At 55.4% G+C, this 26,444-nt stretch overlaps 8 protein-coding genes across 8 annotated transcripts; 3 read left to right on the plus strand and 5 right to left on the minus strand.

Annotated features, from left to right (window-relative positions):
- Window positions 1-2,516: 2,516 nt before the first annotated feature.
- LRP88_08276 (Asparaginase/glutaminase) lies at window positions 2,517-3,863 on the plus strand (the record flags this gene model as incomplete). The annotated part of the gene is made up of 1 exon (XM_083244784.1): window positions 2,517-3,863. The coding sequence occupies one exon, from the start codon at window positions 2,517-2,519 to the stop codon at window positions 3,861-3,863; it is 1,347 nt and encodes a 448-aa protein (XP_083099278.1).
- A 1,741-nt stretch (window positions 3,864-5,604) lies between these two features.
- Window positions 5,605-10,045, plus strand: LRP88_08277 (uncharacterized protein; the record flags this gene model as incomplete). The annotated part of the gene is made up of 3 exons (XM_083244785.1): window positions 5,605-6,006; window positions 6,065-9,537; window positions 9,730-10,045. The coding sequence occupies 3 exons, from the start codon at window positions 5,605-5,607 to the stop codon at window positions 10,043-10,045; spliced, it is 4,191 nt and encodes a 1,396-aa protein (XP_083099279.1).
- A 192-nt stretch (window positions 10,046-10,237) lies between these two features.
- Window positions 10,238-11,658, minus strand: LRP88_08278 (Saccharopine dehydrogenase-domain-containing protein; the record flags this gene model as incomplete). Its single annotated transcript, XM_083244786.1, has 3 exons — window positions 10,238-11,104; window positions 11,156-11,228; window positions 11,279-11,658. The coding sequence occupies 3 exons, from the start codon at window positions 11,656-11,658 to the stop codon at window positions 10,238-10,240; spliced, it is 1,320 nt and encodes a 439-aa protein (XP_083099280.1).
- Window positions 11,659-12,034: 376 nt separating this feature from the next.
- Window positions 12,035-13,952, minus strand: LRP88_08279 (major facilitator superfamily domain-containing protein; the record flags this gene model as incomplete). Its single annotated transcript, XM_083244787.1, has 4 exons — window positions 12,035-13,164; window positions 13,214-13,304; window positions 13,429-13,614; window positions 13,665-13,952. The coding sequence occupies 4 exons, from the start codon at window positions 13,950-13,952 to the stop codon at window positions 12,035-12,037; spliced, it is 1,695 nt and encodes a 564-aa protein (XP_083099281.1).
- Window positions 13,953-15,691: 1,739 nt separating this feature from the next.
- LRP88_08280 (RNA polymerase II degradation factor 1) lies at window positions 15,692-18,714 on the minus strand (the record flags this gene model as incomplete). Its single annotated transcript, XM_083244788.1, has 5 exons — window positions 15,692-17,010; window positions 17,065-17,516; window positions 17,612-17,619; window positions 17,690-18,255; window positions 18,414-18,714. The coding sequence occupies 5 exons, from the start codon at window positions 18,712-18,714 to the stop codon at window positions 15,692-15,694; spliced, it is 2,646 nt and encodes an 881-aa protein (XP_083099282.1).
- Window positions 18,715-20,406: 1,692 nt separating this feature from the next.
- Window positions 20,407-21,606, plus strand: LRP88_08281 (uncharacterized protein; the record flags this gene model as incomplete). Its single annotated transcript, XM_083244789.1, has 1 exon — window positions 20,407-21,606. The coding sequence occupies one exon, from the start codon at window positions 20,407-20,409 to the stop codon at window positions 21,604-21,606; it is 1,200 nt and encodes a 399-aa protein (XP_083099283.1).
- A 365-nt stretch (window positions 21,607-21,971) lies between these two features.
- LRP88_08282 (oxidative DNA demethylase) lies at window positions 21,972-23,967 on the minus strand (the record flags this gene model as incomplete). Its single annotated transcript, XM_083244790.1, has 2 exons — window positions 21,972-23,848; window positions 23,904-23,967. 2 exons carry the CDS (start codon window positions 23,965-23,967, stop codon window positions 21,972-21,974), a joined length of 1,941 nt encoding a protein of 646 aa, XP_083099284.1.
- Window positions 23,968-24,830: 863 nt separating this feature from the next.
- LRP88_08283 (ribulose-phosphate 3-epimerase RPE1) lies at window positions 24,831-25,765 on the minus strand (the record flags this gene model as incomplete). Its single annotated transcript, XM_083244791.1, has 4 exons — window positions 24,831-25,094; window positions 25,149-25,394; window positions 25,457-25,583; window positions 25,650-25,765. The coding sequence occupies 4 exons, from the start codon at window positions 25,763-25,765 to the stop codon at window positions 24,831-24,833; spliced, it is 753 nt and encodes a 250-aa protein (XP_083099285.1).
- Window positions 25,766-26,444: the final 679 nt, after the last annotated feature.

Below are 26,444 nucleotides of genomic sequence, written 5' to 3' on the forward strand. Positions count from 1 at the left end.
TCAATAGGCGCTGATGGCGCTCGCTTGTCTCCATCGTGAACGGGCGACAGAGAGAGCCGTGTTACAACGGGGCCCGGCGGGCAATGGGCGCTTGGAAGGTTCCATTCCAGCCAAGACTGATGAGATGGCAGTCAAGGTGTCTAGACCCGCGAATAAGAGTCGCGACATTTGACGTTGGGGCCAGCTGCGAGTGCCGGCATGAGTTGTTGTCAAAGTGGAAATTGATGGGGCGGGAATGCCGTCGAAGAAAGCGAGCTCCGCCGGATGGACCATGATGGCTTTACAAGGAAGCAGAGGAGGAAAAAAAACCTTTCAACGTATCATTCGAGACTGGGGCTCTAAAGTAGAGGCCGGAGCTTGGAGCAACGGGGGATCCCGCCGGACCATGGCTTCACGGACGGGTGATGGTGGCATAGGCTTAAGCAGCCGGACTTTCAGTTCGGTGAACCGGCTTGGACGGGTCGGAAGATCTGAAACCGTCTGGGCGGCGGACGGCCCTCCGGGAACGGCGGACAGTGGGGCTTGGCACTGGACTGAACGCCGAAGGAGTGACGATCCAATGCAGGCTACGTAACTTGTGTACCGTACTGTATGTATATGGGTGGCTCGTACACTGGCCACTGCATCTCCATGTTGGAGTGAGTGACGTGAGAAATATTACACGAGGCTATTGAGCCAGGAAAGACCCCGGAGGTGGTTGCGAAGAACGATGAGGCGCGTGTCAGCGACATCATGTGAATCTAATTGTGAGATGGTGTTGCGCCACGGCCGTTGAGTGGTGTGCTCCTGTTGCTCCTTGGGGGGTGGTATAATCTGGAGAAAGAACGACATCCTTTTTATCCAACAGCCATGAGGATTATTGCAGAATGAACAGAAGCCATTCCAGATTGAGGAGATTGATGGACAAAAAAACACCGGGACACGGACATGCTCAAGAAAAAACTGCCCTGGCATGTGAGAAGTTTTGATGGAATTGCCTCATATGGAGAACGGGGCATCGGCTGAGGACCCAGGTTTTGAAGCCCCACACGATGCCAGGCACCCTGACATGTACGTGCTTGCGTCTTGCATCTTGCGTGTCTTTTTTTGTTTTGTTTTTCTTTACGATGATAACGAATGTTTTTGAGAATTATGCTGCTTATTTTTATTGTTCCTCATTCATCTGTGCTTGAGCCGAGGCTTGAAAACGAGGAAGAGGAACATGAAGAAAAGAAGAGTCAAGGGTCGACTTGCTTGCCCAGACCAGGCTTACGCTATCTAGCAACAACACCCATGGATGCAATGCATGTCATGCCACGAGTTGTGCTTTAGCGCAAGCACGCGCGTTTCTGGGCACGAGCGAGCGAGCGAGAGCCATGATTGCCATGAGCCGTGAGCGTTCATCGGATATCCAACTCCAACTCGACAAGTCGGCTAGCAGGGGTTGGTAGACGTGGGATTCTCGAAAGGGAATTCTCGACATCCCGGAGCGCTTTTGAAAGCAATCCCTGTCGAGGACCTGCTTGTTAAGGATTGGATAACTTTGGTTCAGACCATCCCATCCATGGATCCATCCCTCCATCCATCCATCCACTGCCATCCTCTCTTGCCGGTAAATTGCAATGTTGGTATCGCCATGCACGTCGTAGAAGGCATTTCGTACCTAGCCTGCCCGTCCTGTGGCCAAGCAGCATCCACTGTCTGTAAGCGACGTCGCCCACCATGGATTCCATTCATGGGCTGGGACGTGCCTGCCCACATTCACTCGTCCATATCGGTGCAGATACAGGGCACCCCCATCTTTCACCACCACCACCACTGCTACTATCACGCTGCTGCTACCTCTCTCCCATCCACATCCATCCATTCACCACCACCACCACCACCACCACCACCACCACCACGCCAGGGTCCATATTGCCTGCCCCATGCTTGCTTGCCTCTGCCTGTCTGCCCCGTAGTAGCATGGAGCAAGCAACTTTGGCCCCAGCCTGGGGTGTGGGCTTGCTAGGTTGCTTGCTTGCAGAAGCACCAGCACCAGCACCAGCATCCACCATTGTTCTGCAGCCCGCATCGTGCAGCCAGTGGCTTGAGGCAAGGTCAGACCTCGGGAAACGGGTTCACCAAAGACAATAAAATGCAACCATGTCAGACCATGCTCCGGCGCACCAGGGTCGTAAGATGGAGTAGCTACAAGCTAGGTGTCTTGTCTACAGTCTACGATTCGTCTACCGGCCCGATGCACCGCGCTCAACTCGACCTTTGGATTTGACTAATTATAAACCGGTCCCGATGATTCAACAGACGCATCCAAGCAGAGCTAGCTGCCTACCTTGGTTAACAACCAATCTTCAGCTCAGCTCAGCTCAGTCTCTCTCTCATCTTCACAGGCTGGACCTTGACGAGAAGGAAAAGGCGAGGCCGAGAGCTAACCGACCCGCCATCTGACGAGATCTACAAGGAGACAAGCTGTGTGTGTGAGAAGGAGAAGGCTCGTGCATCGCTCAGAGATCCAATATCAAAGAGATCCCGTCGTGATGATGCCTAGCTTAAAAACCGTCCATGCTCGCGCCTTGGTAGCCGCTGTTCCCGTTCTCTGCTCCGGGTCCGGAGCATCGTCCTCTCTCAGTATGGCTTCGTCTTCCGTTACCTGGGCTGCCTACCTGTGGCGCTTCATCGTGAGCATGTTGGCGCCCTCGACTGCCCTGCTCCCCTTTGGCGCCTGGGCCGCCTCCGTCTGGGGCTCACCCGTCCCCTCCGAGCTGTACCTCCAACCTCACCACCACTCGGCCCAGCAGCAGCAGCCGATGCAGACGGCCCTGCCCTTTGGTGCCAGGACCGTCTCCGACTTCAACTGCTTCTCCCCGAACCTCCCCAATGTCACCATCTACGCCACGGGGGGAACCATCGCCGGCTCCGCGGGCTCCGCGCATCAGACGACGGGGTATCATTCCGGTGCCCTCGGCGTCCAAGCTCTCATCGACGCCGTGCCGCAGCTGTGCAACGTCGCCAACGTGCGCGGTGTCCAGTTTGCCAATGCCGACAGCATTGACATGAATTCGACCATGTTGATGATGTTGGCCGAGCAAATCCAGGATGATCTCGACAGCCCCTATACCCAGGGCGTTGTTGTGACGCACGGCACCGACACCCTTGATGAGTCGGCCTTTTTCCTCGATCTCACCGTTCAGAGCGACAAACCCGTTGTTATGACGGGTTCAATGAGGCCTGCCACTGCCATCAGCGCCGATGGACCCATGAATCTGCTCTCATCCGTGACGCTAGCTGCGACAGAGAGCGCCCGTAGTCGGGGAGTCATGATTGTCATCAACGACCGCATTGGATCCGCTCGCTTCACCACCAAGGTCAACGCCAACCACCTCGACTCTTTCCAGTCCCCGGACAGCGGCCAGCTGGGCACTTTTGTCAACATTCAACCCGTCTTCTTTTACCCGCCCTCTCGTCCGCTTGGCCACCGCCATTTCGACCTTCAGCGCACCAATGGGCGCTGGCCCGGGCATCAACTCACCCCTGATGCGGCATTGCCCCAGGTTGAGGTGCTGTACGGTTACCAGGAGCTCAGCATCGGCATGTTTCAAGCGGCTATCGACCTCGGCGCTCGAGGTATCGTGCTTGCTGGACTCGGCGCGGGCTTTTGGACGTCAGCAGGCACCGAAGAGATCCGGAGAGTGGTCCGGGAGACTGACATTCCCGTTGTGGTCAGTCGGCGACCGGAGGGCGGCTTCGTTGGCCCATGCGAGGCAGGCATCGGCGCGGGCTTCCTGAACCCTCAAAAGGCGAGAATCCAACTTCAGCTGGCCCTCGAGACGGGCATGGACAATGATGCCATCCGGGCCCTGTTTGAACATACAGGAGTGCATTAAAAGGGGGGAGCGAAGCTCAAGCAAGCATCATGATTTTTTGCATTTCAACAGCATCAACAGCACATATTACCGACAGCACAAGTACACGACGGATGCAGGTAAACGACACCAGGGTGACAGTATCACCAAATGCATGCATAAAGGAAAGGGATGGTATTTTCAGGGCGCATGATTTTTTTGCTACTTTAGGGGAGCGAACCAAAACAAAAAGGGGGTGGCTATCTGCTTTCAACAAAAGATGATTTCTGCTGCGTTTTTACCAGCCCAGGAAGGGTTTAAGATGGTATGGATACAAAAAGGTATGGGTGGTATAGTGTCTTTTTTTACATTTGCAAAAGTTGGTGAGCTAAAGAGAAGGAGAGTGTCATAGTAGAGTAATCGTAATACGTACGAGACCTATGATATGATATGAGCTAGAGGAAGGGTAATGAATAGTTAATAGCATGACATTTTCCACAGCCCATTTACTTTGTCCATCTTGTGTAATCGTTGAATGACGTCTGAGATGCAGTCTGATTGTAGTTATTAAAGATGATATGATGTTGCTTTACAGACAAAGACCCTTGTTCAACGTCACCTGTCTTGGCTTTCGTCTCGCCGGTTTAAGCTCCTGCGGAAGAAGCAAAACCGACAAGCGAGGTGGTACAGTGCTACGTGGTGGTGGTACTACGTACATCAAGTTAAGGTACGGGTACTCTGGGCGCGGACCGTCAGGCGAAGAAGTCTAGAAGGGTTGAGCAGCTCCGCTATTATCGAATCAACTCGGGGCAAGGATCTCATGAATGATGAGAGCGCGGTGGAGAGGTGCGAGTGGTCCTTGACGTTGTCAGACCAGGGGTGCAGAGCAGGGCCAGCACGGACATTGTTCTGAATTTGAGGCTGCGATAGTAGGTACAAAGCAGGGAGCAGTGGCTGATGGACGGGGATGGATAAGAAACGGTGCCTTTTTCTAGGAGCCCTTGAGGTCTACCATAACGGTGACAGTTGTTCCGTCATGGAAGTTGGATGTAACTCTGCTCCAAGATGGAGACGGACGTTGAGACGGTCCTTGCAACGTCCTTGACTATGATCTAATCTTGGAAACGATGGATTAGACTTTGGGCAAAGATTGGACGGAAGGGAGCTGAGCCACCGCCATCACAGGCCAGCTCCACGCTCCACGTTCCGCGCGTACACGCACTCCATATTTCGCCTCCAGTCCATCCATCCCTTCCCCCTGCGGCTGACGGGACGACCTAATTTTCACCTACTCTGGGGTTTTCGGGGAGTCCGAGGGGCCGTCATGAGAATTATCATGGCCTTTGCACACGATCATCACTCGGCCTAGGACGAGGCTACCGTTCGTTATCCATCACACTCTTTTTTCTCTACTAGTGACGGCGCTTCCAGCCAGTCGGACATCGGGCGAAACAGCCCCGACCACGCCACGCCTCGCTCATCCCTTCCTCGTAGCGTAGCATAGCGTTGCAAGGCAAGGCAAGGCAAAGAAAAATACGAAGATCGAGATCGGGCCACTCCAAGAAGCCGAAACCCTGGCCTGCCAGGTCCCGTCTTTCCCCCCTACAACGGCCATTAGGTCATGGTCACAATTCCAAGAGTCGGAGCACGGCACGCAAGTCACTCGTTCGTTTCAAGACGCGCATCCAACTGCTTCCTTTGCAGCTCGCACATGGCCTTGGCCTTCCTCCACGACTAGCCTCAGCCAGCTCGCTTGACCCCTTTTGACAGCCAGCCAGCCATCATGTCCCCAGGCCGCTCCGACTCGGAGGCGCGCCAAGGGCCTGAGCCGCCGGGCAGGGACTCCAAGGTCCGTCGCCGCTTCGGCCGTAGCAGCAACGACGCCAGTCTCTCTGCGCCGCTGGCCCGTCGCGTCAAGGATGCCGCCGCGTCCCTCTACCAGAAGACCGTCGTCGAGCCCATCTTACGCCGTAAGCACATCGTTGCTGCCACCGACGGGCGACATATCCCCCTCCAGCTCGAGCACGACACGCCTCTGATCGATACCCGCCGTGGCCTCTCGTACGTGTCCAACAGCATCCGGACGTCGCGATATACCGTCTGGGACTTCTTCCCTAAACAACTCTTCTTCCAATTCTCCCGAGTCGGCAACTTTTACTTCCTATGCGTCGGTGTGCCGCAAATGGTGCGTATAAACTAGCTCGGTGTGACGGGATGGTGCCATTGCTAACCCCTGGATCTAGATCCCGGGTCTCTCGACCACCGGATCCTACACTACCATCCTACCGCTGCTTTTCTTTGTTCTCTTGACCATTTTCAAGGAAGGCTACGACGATTACCGACGATACCGCCTCGATCAATTGGAGAATGCTGGCTTTGCGACAGTCCTTGGAAGAGAAGATAAATATACGGGCAATTTGAAGCCAATCACTCGATGGAGGCGATGGAACCCGTTCTTGATCAATTCGACTGCCGAACCTCACCCCGCCCCTAACGAAGAGTTCAACGGACTACGATGGGTTCCCGTGAGATGGAGCGAGATCAAGGTTGGAGATATTGTCAGGCTGTGTCGCGATGAACCTATCCCTGCCGACATAGTTCTGTTGCACAGCGATGGAGAGAACAAGCTCGCATATATCGAAACCATGGCCCTAGACGGCGAGACGAACCTCAAGAGCAAGCAGGTCGCACACGCTTTGGAGGGTTGTGATTCTCTCGAGGGAATATCCAAATGCGACGCCGAGTTCGTTGTCGAGGACCCGAACCCTGATCTGTACAACTTTGATGGCCGTGTCACTGTCAACGGCAAGACGGTTCCATTGACTTCGAGCGAGGTCATCTACCGAGGCAGCGTCATGCGAAACACCAATGCTGCCATTGGCCTGGTCATCAACACAGGAGAGGACTGCAAGATCCGCATGAACGCCAACAAGCACCCGAAAGCCAAGAAGCCCGCCCTCGAACGCATCAACAACAAGATTGTCGTCACTCTCGCATTCTACGTCGTTGTACTCTCCGTCGGCGTGTCAGGCGGTTATCTCAGATGGCAGAAGAGCACGGAGAGGCATTCGTGGTATTTGGAGCACGCCAAGGTACCGTTCTACCAGATCATCATTGCCTTCATTATCATGTTCAACAACGTCGTCCCGCTGGCCCTGTACATCAGTCTGGAGATTGTAAAGATTGGGCAGCTCCTGATGCTCAACTCGGATATTGAAATGTATGATGAGGAGACGGATACCCCTGCGCGCTGCAACACCAACACTATTCTCGAGAATCTTGGACAGGTCGGTTATGTCTTTTCAGACAAGACGGGAACTTTGACGGACAACGTTATGAAGTTCCGCAAGATCAGTGTTGCAGGAACCGTCTGGTTACATGAGATGGATCTTGAGCCCAAGGTCGATGAGATTGAAGCGGCCAAGTTGGACGATGAAGAGTCATCCACCAGCGAACCATCTGTCTACAAAACTGAACCTGTTACAGTTGTTATTAGGGAGGAGCTTCAGGAGCCGACTTCGCCGTTGCCGCTCGCGTCTCCATCTCGCCCGTCCATGTCACCTCGACCATCTATGTCACGCCGCCCTTCGATGGCCCCCTCGAGGCCTTCGATGGCGCCTTCTAGGATGTCGTTTGGCAGTCGCAGATCGTCATCTCAATGGCGCTCAACCGGACGTCCGGACCATGTCCAGCCCGATGTAACGACAAACGACCTGATTGAATACATCCGTCTTCGGCCTAACTCAGGATTCGCCAGAAAAGCAAAGCAGTATATCTTGGCGGTAGCACTATGCCACACTTGTCTGCCAGAACACAAGGAGAATGGGGAGTTGGAATTCCAAGCTGCGTCTCCGGATGAGCTCGCCCTCGTGAGAGCGGCTCAAGAACTAGGTTATCTTGTCATCAACCGCACGACTCAGACGATCACGTTGCATATCACTCACCCTGATGGACAAGAGGAGGAGCTCAAATACGAGGTCTTGGATGTTATCGAATTCACCAGCGCACGAAAGAAGATGTCCATCATCGTCCGTTTCCCTGATGGACGTATCTCGGTCATCTGCAAGGGTGCTGACTCGGCTATTCTTCCCCGGCTTAAGATGTCGCAGCTCGCTAAGCAAAAGGCAACTGAGGTGCGCAAGAGTGCTGATCTGGAACGCGAGATGCACCGACGAAGCGAGCAGCAGGAGCCACGGAACAGTTTTGGCGGCAGACCCAGTCTTACAGTTCGCCGGAACCCGGGCATCTCTAGGGATAGGAGCACCAGCAGGCGGCCCAAGACGGACAGAAGCAAGTCCTTTGAATTCAGCAGACTTGCTCGTCGCTCTGAGGATAAGCCTCGTCTGTCTATCGCGACTCGCGGGGTGTCGATCGACGCTCCCAGGGGCCAGTACTTGCATACTCCAGTTCACTACCAGCAGCCCTTGCCCGATCACCTGGCGTTCTTGGACGATCCAATCATTCTTGATGACTCGGAGACTTTCACAAAGTGCTTCAAGCATCTGGATGACTTTGCAACGGAGGGACTGCGCACTCTACTCTTTGCGCAAAAGTTCATCTCGGAGCAGGATTACAAGACTTGGAAGAAGGTCTGGGACGAAGCCTCGACCAGTCTCAACAACCGTAAGGAGCGCATTGAGGAGGCCGGCGACATGATTGAACAGGCCTTTGATCTGGTCGGCGCAACTGCCATCGAGGACAAGCTGCAGAAGGGAGTCCCTGAAACCATCGACAGGCTACGCAGGGCCAACATCAAGATTTGGATGCTGACGGGCGATAAGCGGGAGACGGCTATCAACATTGCGCACTCGGCTCGAATCTGCAAGCCGGGCTCTGATCTGTATATTCTCGATGTCAGCAAGGGCGGCTTGGATTCGCAGTTGGTTGCCTTGTCCGAGGATCTCCAGGCTGGTTCGATTCACAGCGTGGTTGTTATCGACGGCCAGACGCTCGCAGCCGTGGAGAAATCACCCGAGTTGTCTGTTCACTTCTTTAAGGTCATGCTGCAAGTCGATTCGGTCATCTGCTGTCGAGCATCACCGGCGCAAAAGGCGCTCCTCGTCCGAACCGTCCGGTCTCGTCTCAAGTCATTCCGAGGAAAGAAGAGGCGAGGACTCACTCTGGCGATCGGCGACGGTGCAAATGACCTGGCCATGATATCGGCAAGCCACGTCGGCATTGGCATTTCGGGCAAGGAAGGTCTCCAGGCTGCTCGTGTGGCAGACTACGCCATTGCTCAGTTCCGGTTCCTGCAGCGGCTGTTGCTTGTCCACGGGCGATGGAACTATGTTCGCACCGCCAAGTTCATTCTTTATACGTTCTGGAAGGAAATGTTTTTCTATCTGCCAACGGCGCAGTATCAGAGATACACTGGCTACAGCGGTACCTCTCTGTACGAGGCTACAAGTTTGACTGTCTTCAACACTTTGTTCACCAGTCTTGCCGTCATCTGTATGGGAATCTGGGAGCAGGACCTCAGCGCCGAGACGCTCTTGGCTGTCCCCGAGCTCTATGTTTTTGGGCAGCGCAACATGGGTCTGAATATCTGGAAGTTTGCCCGGTGGATGCTTCTCGGAGCTGTCGAGGGAGTCATTGCTTGGTACGGTGTCTGGACAGGCTATGGATGGATCTCACCGTCTGCGCGCGACCAGGGGCTGTATGCTCTGGGCACGCTCGCATTCTCGGTCGGGGTCCTCTGGATCAACTGGAAGCTCTTGTAAGCAAAGCAACCTTTGAGTCTGACATTTGAAACATTGACTAACTGTCACAGTATCTTTGAGACCCATTACAAGTCAGCAATCGTCATGGTCAGCTTCTTTATCACTACGATTGGCTGGTTTGCTTGGCTGTCTTTCCTTGACGGGGTCTATGCGCCCTCGCCTTCCGGTCCATATGCCATACGCAACAGCTTCACTCACCTCTTTGGGGACGATGCCGTGTGGTGGTCAACTCTGTTCATCGTTCTCGGACTCATCGGGCTCATGGAGATTGTCATGAAGTGCTCTAAGCGGCTTCTTCTCATCGGCGGTCTTTGGCAGTGGCCGCCCTGGGGTCAGAGTCGACGCGGAGACAATATCGAGGAATGGGACGTGGAGCTTTGGCAAGAGTTGGAACAGGATCCTGCCATGCGGCAACGCCTCCAGCGGCTATCCCGTGATGAGCCGGTGGACGAGGATGAACCTGACCTGGATGACATTATCATTGAGGAGGAAAGGGGCCGGTAGCATATCTAGACGGGGGTTGTCTGGCGCTTCTTTTGTTTCTGTCTGGTGTTTTGATACCCATAACTTACCTAGACAACGAGTGCTGGTTAGTACTTGATCAGCGGCATCATTCATTGGCTGTTTGCATAGATTTTCTTATTACGATACACGATATATAGCAGAGCAATCTAATAAGTAGAATACGGTATCACTCTACTCCTCCACAACCTTGATCTCTATCTCGACACCTGCTTGTGGCCGCTTCAACCTCTCGACAAACCTGTCGCCCAACATAGCTGACGTCAAGATACCTCCACGTTGGTGAGCTGGTGTACCGCCCTCAAGCAGCGCAAGCGCCGCCTCGGTCAGTGACACGCCCGTAAAGACGTACGGGTCTCCTTGATACGCAAACTTGACCTCGACACGGCGTGAAGTCTCTTCTTGGTCGGGTATGGCCACGACACGATATGTAAAGTGGTTTCCTCTTCGCTGCTCTTCAGACGGGCCTGTCCCTGGTGGAAAGAGCGTCTTGGTGGCTAGGTTGCGTAGTGGAGGGATCTTGGTGATGGCAGTGGTGAGGAGGATAAACCCAGCACGAAACATCCAGGCCATAATTGGGCCAGACTGTCTCACGCGCGATGAGAAGAAGAAGTTCTTGCCGTATCCGTCTGGACCAAGAGAGTATGACTCTTGGCCCGCGAATAGACCCCAGCTGCGGCCAATGATGCCCGTCTCTATCCCCGTCTGTGAGCCTTCAACTAGAGCACCCATCCCTTCAACAACCTGAACACCAAATACATTGGGTGAGGGTAGCACGCCACGTTTTGAAATTTCAGCGCTGCTCCTCGGCACGGGCGACAGTGCAAAAGGTGCCGAGGCGGCGGCGATCCTCGCGGAGCCGTAACTCATCTCGAGGTCGCACATGGAGTTGATGCTGCCGCCACTAAAAGAGCCCCGGAGATCGTCGAGCGAGACGAGAACCTCGCGCGTTGGGAGGGACATTTCTTCGCGGATGTGGCGCACGGCGAGGTAAGTTGGGAGGTCAGCTGGGACAGCACCCCAGCCAGCCGTCATGACTATCTAGGGGTGGTGTCAGTCGACGTGAAGAAAGTTGTACGGGAGGAGAGTTACTCTTGAGCCTGATCTACGAGCTGTTTCGTCGTAGTTGGCTATTATGCCCTGCATCCATGGCATCTCTCCGCTGCTGTTTCTTTTGTAAGTCGGGGGTTTCAGGGGCGAATTGGGAATACTTACCAGTCAACATAATCAGTCCCATTCTCAGCGCAGGCCTTGATTACAGCCGTTCCACAAGTCGCAGAGTAAGGCCCAATAGTGTTGATAATAACACGAGCCGTCTGGGCAAGCTCGGCGATGGCAGTGTCCGAGTTGAGGTCGAGGGCGTAGACGGTGCCTGTAGTAATCAGCATGGATGGAGGGTCCGGTGAGAAGGGGCTTGACAGACATGTTGCTCCTTTCTCTTTGAGTTCTTTCTGAAGATCCTCAAGCTTTCCACGGTTTCGGCCTGCGATGGCCCACGAGATGGTGTCAGGGATGGTCTTTGTCATGTAAGCCGCACAGAGACGACCCGTGTACCCAGTGGCACCGAGGAGGACGATGTCAATCTTGCCGGCCATGATTCTAGTATTCAAAAGAAGACTTTGAAGATTTGCACAAGTAAAAATGAATGAAAGTCGCTGAACGACTTCTTTTATAAGTCAAAGACTCTCCAGTCATATCGGCCGAGCGGCGGACGAATCGAGGCCCGGCCCCACTCTTCGGCGTGATGCAGACCCGGGCCGGAGGTCGTCGTTGGACGGAGCGGGGCCGGCGGAGCAATTGAAGACCGGTCAAGCACGACTTTACATGTATAGCATGACGGGATGAGCTGATGGGCATTATTCTGCATCACTTTCTTACGTGAGATGAGGCAATTGAGTCATATACCAATTTTGTATATTATATCCAAATCTTCCTATATAGACCAACACTTCTTCATCTATGTATCCTTTTTTATTGCTGGCCTCTTCTCTCAACATCTACCGTCTCCTCGTTCATAACTCCCTCAGTTCTCTCTCTCCTCGCTGGAACCTTGCCGATAATCTCCATACCCCTAAAGGTAAACACCACCAGACCCAACGCCATGATCAGGATGGCAAAGTTGGTCCAGCCTCCAGCGCGGAGACCCTTGAGCGACGGCGCGTCCCAGGCCTCGACGGGCCCAACGTTCTTGACGTCGACACCCCGATCGCTGGCCATGACAGAGGATTGAATCGCCGTGGCGATGGCGAGGGCAATGGCTCGGCCGATCATGCCCGACGAGTTGATGAGGGCGCCGCCGATGGCTTGATCCTCTTGAGGCAGTGAGTGAGAGGTGAAGAGCGTGAGGCACGGCCAGGCTGTGTCGGCACCAATAACAGAAAGAATCATAGCCCACATGCCCCAGGCAAAGTAAGACGTTGTCGGAGGAATAGGCACGGCATAGAGAACGGCAGCGATGGAAACACAAACATGCCCGATGGCAAGAATGAAAAAGGTCGGGATGCGGCTAAGCAGGTGAGCAGTGATGAAAGCAACGATGAAGCCGCTGACACCAGTGGGGATGAAGCGCAGCATGGTCTGCAAGGGCGAGAGACCCTGATAATCCTGGAAGTAGTAGGTGGCGTAGATGAGAAAGTTGTTGAAACCACCAAAGAACAAGCCCATGATGCACATGACGGAGGTGAAGCGCCAGTTGTTGAAGATGGACACCTTGACCAGGGGCGGGCGGTCCGTCTTGTTCTCGAGATAACGCTGCCAGAAGAAGAAGGCGACGATGATGAGAACCGACACGACGATGAGGACGGGGATCCACGGGGCCGTCCATCCGACCACGTTGCCCTCAGTCAAGGCGAACATGAGGGCCAGGAGTCCGCAAGTGATGAGAGTAGCGCCGATCCAGTCGACGGCCGCCGTCTTGGCCCGGAGGTTGTCGTGAGCCGGCCGGAGTACTGGAGGAGGGGGAGGGATGAAGAGGACGCCGGCAACGGAGATCAGGCCGGCCATGATGGCGAGGGCGCCAAAGACCCATTTCCAGCTCGCCCACTCGGCGATGAGGCCCGAGACGAGGTTGCCGCAGACGCTGCCGAGGGGGGCTCCAGCGGCTGTAGAGTGTTAATCAATGCCCGTGTTCCAGTGAAGAATGAGACTCACCGTATGCGCTAAAGGCATAGTTCTTTGCCTTGCCAGGGGGAAACGTGGTGCCTAGGATACCAATAGCAGTCGGAACATTCGCAGCAGCACCCTAACTAGTCAGTCCATAACTCTCAAGTTCGTTACAGCCAACTCACCAAGCCGTGCAGCCCTCGAAACAGGTCGAACGCAATCTCGGTCGGGATAAAGGCGTTGACGACGCAGCATATAGTAACCCAGAAAGATCCGAGGATAAAGATGAGGCGCTTGCCGTAAATGTCTGCGATGCGGCCCCAGAGGAGGAGGAAGCATCCAAAGGTGAGGACGTACGAGGACACGATCCATTGCTGGCGCGTGTCGGGGACGTTGAGAGCCTTGCCGATCTCGGGGAGGATGATGACGACGCTCTGACTGGCGAGTGTCTAAAATGTTGTTAATGATAAGTCAATGCCACTGTTTAAAGTACACTCACATTGAGAAAAGATGCTCCCGTCACCGTCGTGACAAGGGCGATGCATCGCGCCTTGGACAGAGTCAGCTCGTTCTTGGAGTCGATGGAATCGTTGTCGTTCTCATCGTCGTTGCCAATGGTGCTGGCATCAACAATGTCGTTGAGATTGGCATTGTCATTGTCGCGGGCGAGACTCGTCCGAGTTTGTGGCGTCTTTTCATTGTTTTGCTCTCCCGAGACAACAGCATCATTCCTCTCCGTCGCAGAGTTGACCCCGATCTCGGCCTTCTCACCGTCGCGACCCGTCATGATGTTCAGCGTCAGTCACTCTTCAGCAACTCGTCGATTATCCAAGAACAGTCTCAACGAGCCAATTGAGAAAAACCAACTTCTCTCTCTACGAGCGTCTCATTTCTCCCAACACGAACCGGCGAGAGACGTGGGTGGCAGGGTGTCAGGTTAATATATGTCACAAAACACCACCACCCAACCCAGACAAGTGATTTTTTTGCCAAGAATGCCCCCAATCGCATGCATTCTTCCTTCTGCCTGTGGGGGCAAAGCAAGGTCGGAGGTCATTAGGCGAAAGGATGGCGAATCTTGCAGGCCTTTGATTTGATTTGGTTATTATTCCCGGGGGGGAGGGTCAATTCCTCCACCACCAAGACGAGAGACTCTTGAGGCACAGCTTCTTTCTCTTCCCATTGACTGGTGTATCCTCGTAACTCCGAGAAGGCATCAACCTCAAAGAGCACTGCAGATGCATTGGCAACTCTATCCGGCCGGGGAAGCTGAGAGACTACTCCAACTTGGCGGTATGGAGATGATGATCCCCCCCGCTTCAAAGACCCCTGGGGAACACAACAGCCGGGTTTTGCTTCCGAAGCCAGCCATCTCCAATGTTGGACAGACAAAGAGGTAGGGCTGATGGTCCTGTGACGTTTCTCTACCTATTCCGCTTTTATTATTATCCCCCGCTAGGAGTCAGCTAGATCTGTTCGAGTCGGTCTCGGCAACCCATGTCGGCAGACAAGAGTCAATTATCACGATAAAACATGATCAACTCCCACTCTTGATGTCCCTTGACTCATCGTGGCTTTCAACTCTCCTGCAGTAGCTCCATCCATCATCAACCACATCCTACCGGTTCGGGTTACACACCAACGCCCAAGATGACTTTGATTTCAAAGCATTGATCTTGTCTCCTCGGTTTTATATCACAACTCCGACTGGAACAACATCATCATCACGCGTCAATCACGAGAACCCAACTTGCTTCCTTCTCCATCAAGTTTTCTGGTTTTCATTGACTTCATTGGATTCGAGCCCATAATCAGAGGATCTCTCAATCTCAATCCCTTTGCTTCGCTTGGTTTCGCTTCCCTTCACGTCGCTTCGGGTTTCGTGTGTCTGGCGAATGTCCTATCCTGCCATTCCACCCATATCGTCACATCCCATTCATTCCAGCCCATTCATACCCATCCATCCCTTGCACGCCCTTTTCCTTTCTCGCCTCCACTCCATTTCAAAAAGAATACAGACCGCAAAGGAACTATAACCCCCCCGTCTCCCAATTAACAAATCCAGCCCTTGCCTTGCTTGTTGTTGCAGCCCTCCCCCCGAAAACAACCAAATATCAAAAGAAGCAAGCAAGCAGAGCGTTGCGAGGGGGAGGACACTAAAAGACACGCGCAATCCCAGTTCGTTCTTGTTGTTGTTGTTTGATTCCGGTCCGGCAGAGCACCGCGAGAAAAAACAAATAAAGACCACGGCGGAAACGAACGCCCTGCCTTTCCCTTCCATTTGCCATATGCCACCTTGATCTTTTGAGGTGATTCTCGAAAAAAAGAAAACAATCGTACACGTAGACACATCGAGGAGTGTTGAGAGAATATTCGCCTTGCCCTGCCTTGCCTTGCTTTACCATGCCATGCCTTGCCCTACCCCGTGAGCCCCATGCATCATGTTGATTATGCGTCATCGTCGTCGTCCTCTACGCCCGCTTCCTCCAATGCATTCCTCAATAACTGGGCGTACTCCATATTCCTCTAGTGGTAGTTACCACCCCAGCCGCGCTGCTGTTGCTGCTGCTGCTGTTGCTGGCCACCGCCGTAGTAGCCGCTGCCGAAGCCCTGGCCGTAAGATCCGTAGGGGCTGTTGCCATGCTGCTGGCTGGCACCCGCGTTACCGCCCATACCGTACGCGTTACTGCCGTGCAGGCCATGACCTTGGAGGTGGCTGGGGTATCCAGCACCGTAGCCGCCCATCTGCGAGTTCTGGGGCGGAGGGAGACCGGCCTGAGCGGCCGGGGCATTGGTGGCCGATCCGGGGCGGGCTCCGCCGAGCGATGGGGATGGGCCTGCAGCCGTCTTGGTCTCGCCAAACGGCTTCAGCTCATCAGTCGAACCAGCGTTGCCAGGCTGTGTCTGGCTGTTGAACGACTGTCCCTGAGACTGGAACGAAGAGGCGCTGCGTCCAAAGCTGTCGTGGACACTACCAAATGCGCTTCCTCCGAGACCGGGTTGGCTACCAGCCTGGCTGGTAGCAACACGGCCATAGTCACCAAGACCAGAACCCAGGCCACTATCGCGGTGCAGAGAAGACTGGCCGAATCCAGCAGGGGACGACGTGTGGTCATAAGGCGCATTAGGCGACATGCCGTACGGCTGTCCATACATGCCACTCTTTCCATAGGGGCCGAATCCGCCCTGGCCATATCCAGAGTAGTACTGGTGGTAATAAGGGCTGTTGTAATAGGGATGGTTGTAGCCGGGATACTGCTGGCCGTGTGACTGCGGCTGCGATCCCTGGGCAGGCTGCTGTTGAGCAGGCTGCTGAGGCTGCTGCTGTTGCTGAGCCTGGGTCGTGGGGTTAGGGGTGCTGTTGCCGCTGTTCTGGGCATCGGCCGCACTTCCGCCAAATCGGGGCTGGTTGTGCAGCGCGCCGCTTTGAGGATACTGGCTGAGGTTATCCGCCTGTGATGCTCCGTAGCCGGCAAAAGGTCGCTGTTGGGAGGCAGTGGCATCCTGCTGTCCCTGTCCTTGCTGGCCAAATTGCTGGTTGTAGTACGCGTAGGTAGCGTTGCGATCGGGTTGGTTGGCAGTGTAGTATGAGCCATAGTCGCTGGGCGCAGAGCTGAAGGCGCCACCAGGCTGCTGGGGCTGAGAGGTCTGCGTGGGGAAGTTGTCGAACGGAGGCTGGGAAGAAGGAGTGCTCTGCTGGTTGAAAGGATCCAGAGGCTTCTGGGGAGCTGCGGCGGCCTCCTGAGCACCGGCCTGGCCGAAGCGACCGAACTGCTGAGCGTTAGAGGCGGGAGCCTGGCCAGGTACCTGGGCCTGAGCCGGAGCCTGGGTCTGCGAAGCGGGTGCTGCAGAGGTATTAGTATCGAGGCTAAGGATCGAGCCAAGGTCAGATAGCATACCAGTCGGGGCCGCAATGGGGGTGACAGTAGAAGCAGGCTTCTGAGCGAAAGCCTCGGGGACAGCAGCCTGAGTAGCAGGAGGAAGGGAGGTGCGAGGGTGAGCAACAGGGGAATCGGCAGGGGGTTGAGCCCGAGTCTCGGGCTCCTCTCGGTCGCCATCAATGTCTTCATCGGCATCGGCCAAGTTGAAAGCTCCAAATTGGACAGCGGCGCGGTCAACCTCACGGTTGCCAGGCATGCGCACAGCTTCCTCCTGGTCAAGCACACGTCGTTGGTGGTGATGATGATGGCTAGGAGTACGGGTGGTTCGTTCAGCGGTAGCCTTAGCGGCAGTGGCGGCAAAACCGCTGGCGTCAGGTCGAGGGGGGATATGCTGCTGTTGAGCAGCCGAGAGAGGTGTAGCAGTAACACTGGCAGGGTTCTGTCGAGGGTCCCAAGAGTCAGCGGCGGTGCTTGCTGCGGTACCAGTTGGAGGTGGCTTAGAGTCGTCAACAACCTGTTCAAGATTTGTTTCGGTGAGCTCGTCCTTGGAGGGGGGTAGAGCCACCTCGGGTTCTACCACATGAGGGACATCGGAGGGAGGAATGGTATCGGCAACGGGGGTGGTTTCGTCAGGTTCGGCAACGGCAGGGGCAGGTGCGGGCTCGGGCTCGGGGGCGACCTCAGGCTCAGGCTCGGGCTCGACAGGTTCGGGAACAGATTCAGGTTCAACAGGTTCGGGGGCGGGCTTAGGTGCAGGAGCTTCCTTTGGCTTGGGCGGGGCCTTGGGAACGGTCGACTGTCGCAACATGCTCGCCCATGTCTTGACCGGAGGAGCGGCAGGCTTCGGGGCCTCGACATTCGCAGAGGGTGTGGGCTTCTCAGACAGAACTTCCTTCTCCTCTGGGACATCACCCTTGGGTTCATTACTACCCCAAGCAGATGACTCCTCTGTAGGGATAGACAATTGCTGGTTCTCCTTGGTTCGGGCGCCGTTGGTAGGAGCAGCATGGGCAGATCGGCCGCGAGTGCTGCGACCCCCTCGATCCGTAGCTCTACCTCGGCCGCGTCCCTCAGATACAGCACGACCGCCGCGGGCGGCTCGAGGACCGGTAGACGTCGCGTCGTTCGAAGGCGCAGGAGCTTGCTCCTTGGCCTTGGCTCGGGAAGCCTTCTTGGGCTTTGAGACCTCGCCCCATTGCGAAATGGTTCCTATGACGATCGCAGGTTAGCAGCAGGATCAGCATGTGTGGTGGGTTCAAGGGCGAGGGCGTGGGGCGCGCAGCGACTTCCAGCAGTTTTTGGATGTGTAGCGTGGCCGCGTGCGGTGAGAGAGGACAAGGCAGGGCAGGAAAAAAGGCCACACATACCCTCAGCGATGCGAGTGACGGCTTCGTTCTCGTCGCCGTTGGTCTCCTGGAGGGCGAATAGGACATCGGCCTCGGACCAGTCAGGGAACATCTCGCGGATTACCGATGTCTTGTCGCCATATTGCTTTCGAAGCTCGCCAAAGTCGCCTTCGTCTTCAAATGCAGCCAGCGAGTCGTCGGCTTTGTGGTCGGCCTTGTCGCCATTGGGTCTACGGCCACCTCGACCGGCGAAACCTCCTCTACCACCACGGCCGGAGCCTCTGCCGCGCGAGGCGGACGTCCGTGAAGTCACTTCGGACATTAGATGGGTTTGTTGTGGTTGGTTATGAGCTGAGTGTGCGTAGGTATGCAGTGTGTGGTGGGAGGAGGAGAGCTAGGCTCAAAGTGTGGAGAGAGGAAAACAATGGAAGGGAAAAAGGCCTGTCAGCTGTCCTCTGCGGGAGCAACAGGCAGGTGGGAGGAAGGGGTCGACCGTGAATCCGTGGTCGACAAGTGAAGGCGTCGATGAAGGAGAGGCCGGGAGATGGAGAAAAGGTGTGGAAGGTTCTGGGCAAAGGGAGAGGAAGAGGAAGAGGAGAAAGAGGCACGAGGTTTTCCCCAGAGGCAGAAGAAAGGTTCAGGTTACGAAGGTTTTGCCTCTAGCGGCTGGCCCGTGGTGACGCCCCAGTCCCAGTCTGAGACCTGGGTTGCCTGTACTGTGCTGCAAAGGTTAGTGCCCCTCCCAGGTCAGGTCCCTCCACCAGGCTCCTTCAGGCCCTGGCGCCCCTTGGTAACACGTCGACTCAGGCGACAACCGCGCCCACCTGCGCTGTCTAGTCTGTCTCTCAGCCCTCTTACAGTGGGTGGCTCAATCGAATGCCGGTGGTGGCACTCGACTCAACTGATCGCGTCCAGAGTTGGCCAGCTTGGCATTCTGTCCAATTGAAGCCGTCGGCGTCGACGCTTGCCCTGACCGGAAGCAGATCGCCCTGGACATGTTTGCCAGGTGGCGCAACAATGGGTACCTGACGGGAGCCTCTCATCCTGAAGAGCGAGAGTCTATGCTTGCCCGTTGCGTTGCGTTGTGTTGCCGCTGCCGTCCGTCTTGTGCCACATCCATCGCTACGACCACCGGCCCTGGAGATCAGACGGGAGGTACCTGCGCAACCTGGAACCAAGACCAACAAGAACCTTGACCTTCCTTGCTCGTTTAGCCCCAAGTCGGGTCGAATCAAGGATCAGCCAGCTCTCTCCGTCTCCGGCCCACACGAGACCTGGCTGCCACCTACTACACAAAGGGATCGAGTTCAAAGCTGGAGTAGACAGCGTCGCATTCGCAGGGAAAAGATATGCCAAGTTGATGCAGCGAGACCTCGCCTTCCTCCTCTGGGACTCTGCCGACTCCCTACTTCAATTGAGGCCTTGCTGCCCTGTTATTGCGCCCATTGGAGATTGCGACCATTGGATCTGCCCGCGTCTCGTCATTTTAGGGTGCCGCGTATCTCAGCGACTTCGGTAGCTGTCGCTCCAGTCCTATCACGCATGCCGGCTGTTTGCGCTTCTAAGGCTGTGTGCGGTGCGGCTGTCTCTGGCTCAGGTATCGGTACCCGACAGGCCGCATCCGCCAGGCAACCCCAGAGACAGAACAGGTGGCTGTGAATGTCTCAGTACTTTGGCGACGGTCCAAATTTCAAGCCAGGGGGCTGCGTCAGGGCCCACCTGAGCTCCTTGCTTGAGCGGCGGTTCACACATTCACATCCCCCCCAAAGCCACTTGAGGCTGACAAGCCCCTGGCATCACATGACACGTTTTCCGCCCCGCTTTGTGGCGTCTCGTTCGACGATGGCATCATGTTTGAACGTCGAGGCCGCATGACCGCAATGCGTCTATCGCAAACACCAACCCCGTTCCCGAGTACGCGATAATTACGTGGATTGCGTCGAGTCAGCTTCTTCCAGGGTAGGGTCTGCCACCAAAATTACTGCCCGTTTATCCCAATTGACCATCGTCCACCATGTTTTCCACCAAATCGGTCAACTCGCTCAAGAACCTCTTCGCCTCCTACCACGAACCCCTCCCCCTGTCCAAACAGCAGTCTCAGAAACTGCTCGACGGTCTCAAGACATCCTTTCGAAAACAACTCGACCGCGAATATGGAGAATCCTCCGAATGCCCACCGCCTGCCACGAAACATGCCGATCCGCCCAAGCCTATCCGATTATCCGCTACGAACCGGCATTTGAAGGATATCCTCGCGAATCCCCTCTTCAGCTATAACAAGGATGTCACATCAACATTCCCCACGAAAATATCTACGTCGGCGCTGGTCGCTCCGCAACGCGATCCCATGGAGGTTTTCGATCATGCCGTGGCTAGAGGATTGATGACACCAAAGGCGGCCATCGGTTGTATGATTGCCAAATCAAAGCAGCTACAAGCACAGGAGCCTGGCCTCGGAGGTCTTGCCTCGGCAGGAACAGCCGCGCGTATTGTGCGATGGCTCAAATCGTGCGGCGCAGAACAAGATCTTCGATTCCTAGACAACCAGACTTTTGTTCGAACATTGGCCCCATTCTTGGTTGCTGAGGGCATGGAGGAAGTGGCTTGGGAGTGGTTATCGCGGACAATCTACGATCCTTCAAGCAAGTTGTCCAAGGAGAAGCGCCTGAAGAGAGCATCTCATCTTCTCGGTGAGCTTGTCCGGACAAAATGCCAACCCCAGTACGGCAACCTGGATTCGGGCATTTCCACCATGCTGCAAGCGCAGGAAATGTTCAGAGCCAGTCCTCTTCTTTCGGAACTATTGGTCTCCTCGTGGAGGTCGGTCTCGTGGTTCTCCACAGTCGAGGCCTACAGCCGTCCCGCGCCATCCGAAGAGCTCTTCGACGCCCACATCGCCACGGCTGATCGTCTACCACAGCCATTCCTCATGGAACGGGCTCACCTTCACCTCTATCACCCAACACATCCCGACCACGTACCGGCGCTCCAGTTCTTCAAGGACAAGGAGAGGCTACGGAGACTGGTGCATGCTGTTGGGCCTAAGAAGTCGAGGCCTGAGAAGTTGAGCGTTGTCTCCTGGCTTGCGTTCCTTGGACATGACACCGTCAATCACCTGACTCAGTCAGGCAGAACTCAAGAGGCGCAGGGAGTGACGGAGTTATTGCAGGCGGAGGTTGCAAACCTATTCAACGACAAGTTGGAGCCAGCTTAAGGATTGTGTAGGATATCCACCTCGGGCTAGATAACAACCATATCTCTTGAGCAGTCCTAGCTGAAGCAAGCAGGCAAAGAGATGAAAGGGAACTGATCCATCAGTGCCCAACTGCGTACAGGAACGTGCGCCAGGCCGAGTTCCAAAGAGAACTCTTGTACCATAGAAGGATTTTGGGGACAGCGATTACCAGTTCATAGAGCTGACATTTTACGATACCATGAGAGTCGGAGCATATCACGCAGAAGAGCACCATCAAATTGGATAGGTGGGAAATACAAATATTTTCAAAATCAAATCAAAATCAATCATTGCCTTGCTTTTTATTTTATGGTATCTATCGTCGCGATATGGCAGACATTTCCTTAGTCAGAATCGCTCTGTGCTGCGTCAGGCGAGAAGCCCTGGAACTCCTCCTCAGACTCGTCCGGCGCAGGACCCTCGCCAGCGTCAGCGTTCTCGTCGTCACTGTCGTCCTGCTCCTCGATCTCAAAGGAGCCCGAGATGTCCCATCGGTCACCCTTGGCACTCTTGCTGACGTACTTGATGAACTTGAGGGCGCCGCTATCTCGCAGGACAATGGTCATCTTGTTCCAAGCGGCAGCCTGGAAGAAGAGGATGTTGTCGTCGTCGCTGCCCGTCTTGTACACGGCAGCGTCCTCATCGGCGTCATCGTCGCCAGACATGAAGATCTCCTGGCCACCGACCTCGTCGGCCTCCTTGGGCGCGGGTTCATCCTTCTCAACGGCCTTGCCCTTGCCCTTGCCATTGGTCTTGACCTCCTTGCCGTTCTTCTCAGCTTCTTCCTTTTCCTCCTCCTCTTCCTCATCATCACCCCAGCCAGGTGTAGGGGTGAAGCCGAGGTTGATCTCGACGCGCGCCTTGCCCTCGTGGCCGGTGGCCAGGGTGTAGTCCAGACCTCGGCGGAAGCGACGAGCTAGGAGGTCTGCGCTCTCGATGGTGGTGTTGGTGGCCATCTGGAGCCATTGGCGGAATTGACGGCTGGGGAGGAAGATGTCGAGAAGCTCCGTGATGGGCGACTCTTCCTGGGAAGTGCGCAGCTGGTCAGGGCCGCTGGGTTGCTGGTAGAGGTAGCGGTACTTGTGAGGAGGCTTTGCAACACGCCATGATGAGGTCTTCTCTATCGTGGGGGTGTCCTCGGGTGTAGGCTTCTTCTCCTCAGCTTCAACATAGGCTCTAAGGCGCTTGGCAAACTTCTTGCAGAGAATGTCGGTCAGGGTGATCTCAAACACCTCATTAAAGTGCGATGAGATCTGGTCCAGGGTGTCAGGCACCAGGTACGTGGGTGAGAGGTATTTGAGTAGGAACTCGAGATCAGCCTCATCGAAGCCCTCCTGGCCCGACTGCGAGCTGTCGACCTTGATAACCTGGGGTTGAGGCATGTCGTACTGGGCCGGGTTGCCCTGGAGCTGCATAAGGCCGCTGTTCTTTGCGTTCCTCTCCTCCTCGCCCTCGATGTAACCCTCCTCGCCGAGCTGGGGGATATGGAACCAGCCGCTGATGGCCATGCGGACACGGCCGCCGTCCTTCTCGAGCTGCTCCTTGGTGGCGGCGTGGTAGACCTCCTCAACGTCGTGGAAGCTCTCACCAGGCTGAACAGCGAAGAAGCTCAGCTGGTTCCATGCCGGGGGAATGACCTTGGTGACATCGGGCAGAGGGGTCTTCGCGACCTCACCGTCCTTGTCCGTGAGCTCCTGGATGGGGAAGAGGCGGAGGGCACCTCCCCACTCAGGCTTCCAAGTGTTATCGGGGTCTACGAGGTAGAGGATGTAGCTCACGCGGCGGCTGCCGATGACGTCGTCGTGGCAGAGCAGGTAGCAGCCGGGAGTGTAGATGTTGATGGCCATGTCGGTCTTGCGGCCGCTCAGGGGACCGCAGGCGGTGATGTGGGAGACGTAATCGCGGAAGGACTCGGAGTAGATGGCGTCGCGGAGCTTGAGTAGCGAGGGGAGCTTGGAGAGGGACTCGTCGTCGAGGCCGTCGAGGTTGGCCAGGTCGCCCGACTGGTGGATCTTGTAGATGTCGGTCTCCTTGGGGGTGAACTCGACGTTGGCCTTGATCTCGGCGCGCACCGACCGGAGAAGCTCGTCGTTGACGAGGCCGTTGATGACGGCATGCTTGTAGGGCGCAGACTCGGCGTACTGCTCCGTGTACGAGTCGAGCACGTCCTTGTCAAAGAGCCCGGCACGGAAGCGCTCCTTGGCCACCTTTGCGCTGAGAGCTACACCGTCAAAAGTTAGTGGGAGAGCTTGGGGGGAGGAATTGAGAATGCGCACAAGGCTTGGGCTTCTTGCTGATGGCGGCCGAGGCATGGGCGCGGGAGTCTGCCTTTCTCTTCATCTTGTCCCTGGGCAATTGACTCTTGCAACCAGAAATTGTGCGGATGAAAGAGTTTTGGAGGAGAAGAATTTCGGGGCGTTGGGAGTGTGCGAAGTCGCAAAAAGATGGGCTGACGTCGCCAATCTATAAAAATTCTGGCTCCGAAAATCGACCCATCATCCCATGGGCGGTTCGCGCGCGCCCCTTGTACCCTGCGTCTATCTGTCGCATTGGAAAAATACACGGGCTAGGGGGGCAGCCACAAGATTTTTCTGTCAATTCAAGATTTCTTTGTTGTTAAAAATGTCTCTCAAGATCGATTTCCTACATATTACAGGTCAATTGCCATTGGCAGTGTCTCTGCTTGCTGCACCGAGTTGTACTCTTTTGTAGCCACCACGGGCGCTAACACGGAGCTCCCATGATGATGATTCGAGAGCTCCACCGCCTTATCTGATCGCCTGAACCACCATGATGCACAGTGGATTATGCATGGATTATGCACCTAGACGCCTGCACAACATTGGCAGACTCATGGCTCTGAGATGAGAAGGATCCAACTCCAAGACAGATGTCAATGGTTTGCATTGGTCTTGCTTTAAGACCCAGCTAGAGCCGCCGAGGCTGGCGCTTAGTTTACCAATAAGCTCGAATAGGCAACATCATACCAAAAGAGCTGGTCAAAGCAGGGAGACGGGATGAAAGGAAACACTAGCAGACAAAAGTCAGAGACTCAACAGTAGGTAGGCTGGAATCTATTCTCCAAGAATCCCTAGAATAATCAACTTTTTCGCGTATAATCATCTCTCATCACATACATCATCGCTCAACTCCCGTCTATAAATCGCTTATCCACAACACACGCACGCCATAAACTCCCCAACTTACTTGGCCTTGCGGTCATCCACCGACTTGCGCAGCAGCGAGATGACCTCGGAGGGGTCCTTGGCTCCGAACACGGCGCTGCCGGCCACGATGACGTTGGCACCGGCATCCGCGGCCTGGTCGATCGTGCCGGGGCCCAGGCCGCCGTCGACTTCGATGTTGAGCTCGGGGTACTTTTCTCGGAGGGCCTGGACCTTGGGCAGCTCAGAGGCCATGAACTTTTGTCCGCCGAAACCGGGGTAAACCGTCATGATCAGGACCATCTATAACTTTATGTCAATATCTCTCCCGTCACAGCCATCCAGGCGAGATCTTACATCAGGTCGTTCCTGCTCCTCGGCGTTCTCCAGAATCTCCCACAGCACATCGACAGAGGTATCAGGCTTGATAGCGATACCAGCAAGCAGACCGTTGTCGTGGATATATCGGATCAGCGCCTTGGGGTTGGTCTTCTCGTCGGTCTGCTGCTCGGGACTCTCGGCGTCGCTGGAAAAGGCGGCCTCGTAGTGGAAGCAGTAGAGGTTGCAGCCGGCCTTCTTGAACTCCTTGACCCATTTCTTGGGCTGATGTCCCCATAATTAGCCCCTGCCCATGCTCTATCCAACGCTTAGAGAGTGCTGTTTACCTCTGCAATCATCATGTGGCAGTCAAAGGTGCCTCTGCCGAGAGCCTCGGTGGGCTGGTCGACGTGGCCTCGGATCGCGGCGACGACGGGAGGTCCAAAGGTGATGTTGGGGACAAAGTGACCGTCCCTATCTCAGCAGTCAGCACTCGATCGCACATGACGAGAGACTCGTCCGCCATGGAGGCGTACTTACATGATGTCGACGTGCAGCCAGTCGGCGCCCTGCTCCATGGTGCGAGCGCAGTCATGGCCGAACTGAGCAAAGTCAGCCGACAAGATGGAGGGCGCGATGATGGTCTTGGGAGCCATTGTTGAGGGCGTCTACGGTCAGCTGGCGAGAGGGAAACGGAGGTATGATGGTGGAGAGAGAATAAGAGGTGACTTCATGGTCAGAGACTGTTTGGGGGGTCCGTCTTGGTGGGGTTGCCCACCACTTCTCACCCTCTCTCCAGTGACGTTGTTGGCGGGGTCGTCTCTTCAGGTCCCAGGAACCCATTGGCGTTGCTCTCTTTGGCCCAGGGACCTTTGGTGGGGCCTTTAACCAGTCTTGCCAGCAAAAGGCCTGCTCAATCTCTCCAGGTTGGCTCGGCGCAAGGGATAAATTGGAAGAATTATCGATAGGGCCGAACAGAGGTGAGTTGCGGATAAGAAATGGTGTCATGGTTCTGGTGTAAGTGCTGGTTCGACGTACAAGATGTGGGCATGCCTTGCCATAGATCAGGAGATAAAAGAGGTAGAAGCAACCCACCAGACCGACAGCTTGGAGCTCTACACTAGATGCTTCATACCATCGAGGGCATGTCCTTATCTCTCTGAGCTGAAGTTATGATCCTTTGCTGTGTTGGTAGTTCGACCTCGTTCAGCAGATGCCAGCCCAAAGCATATCAAAACGTAACCCAAGTCCATGTGTCTTCAACGTAAATCCATTCGTAATTAAAGGCGGCCTTGCGGCAACCGTATAGTCTCTCCGGTATACATGGCTGGCTCT

The sequence above is a fragment of the Fusarium phalaenopsidis genome (assembly GCF_050370095.1).
Source record: "Fusarium phalaenopsidis strain FUZ10S chromosome Unknown contig_32302, whole genome shotgun sequence".
Taxonomy (NCBI): domain Eukaryota; kingdom Fungi; phylum Ascomycota; class Sordariomycetes; order Hypocreales; family Nectriaceae; genus Fusarium; species Fusarium phalaenopsidis.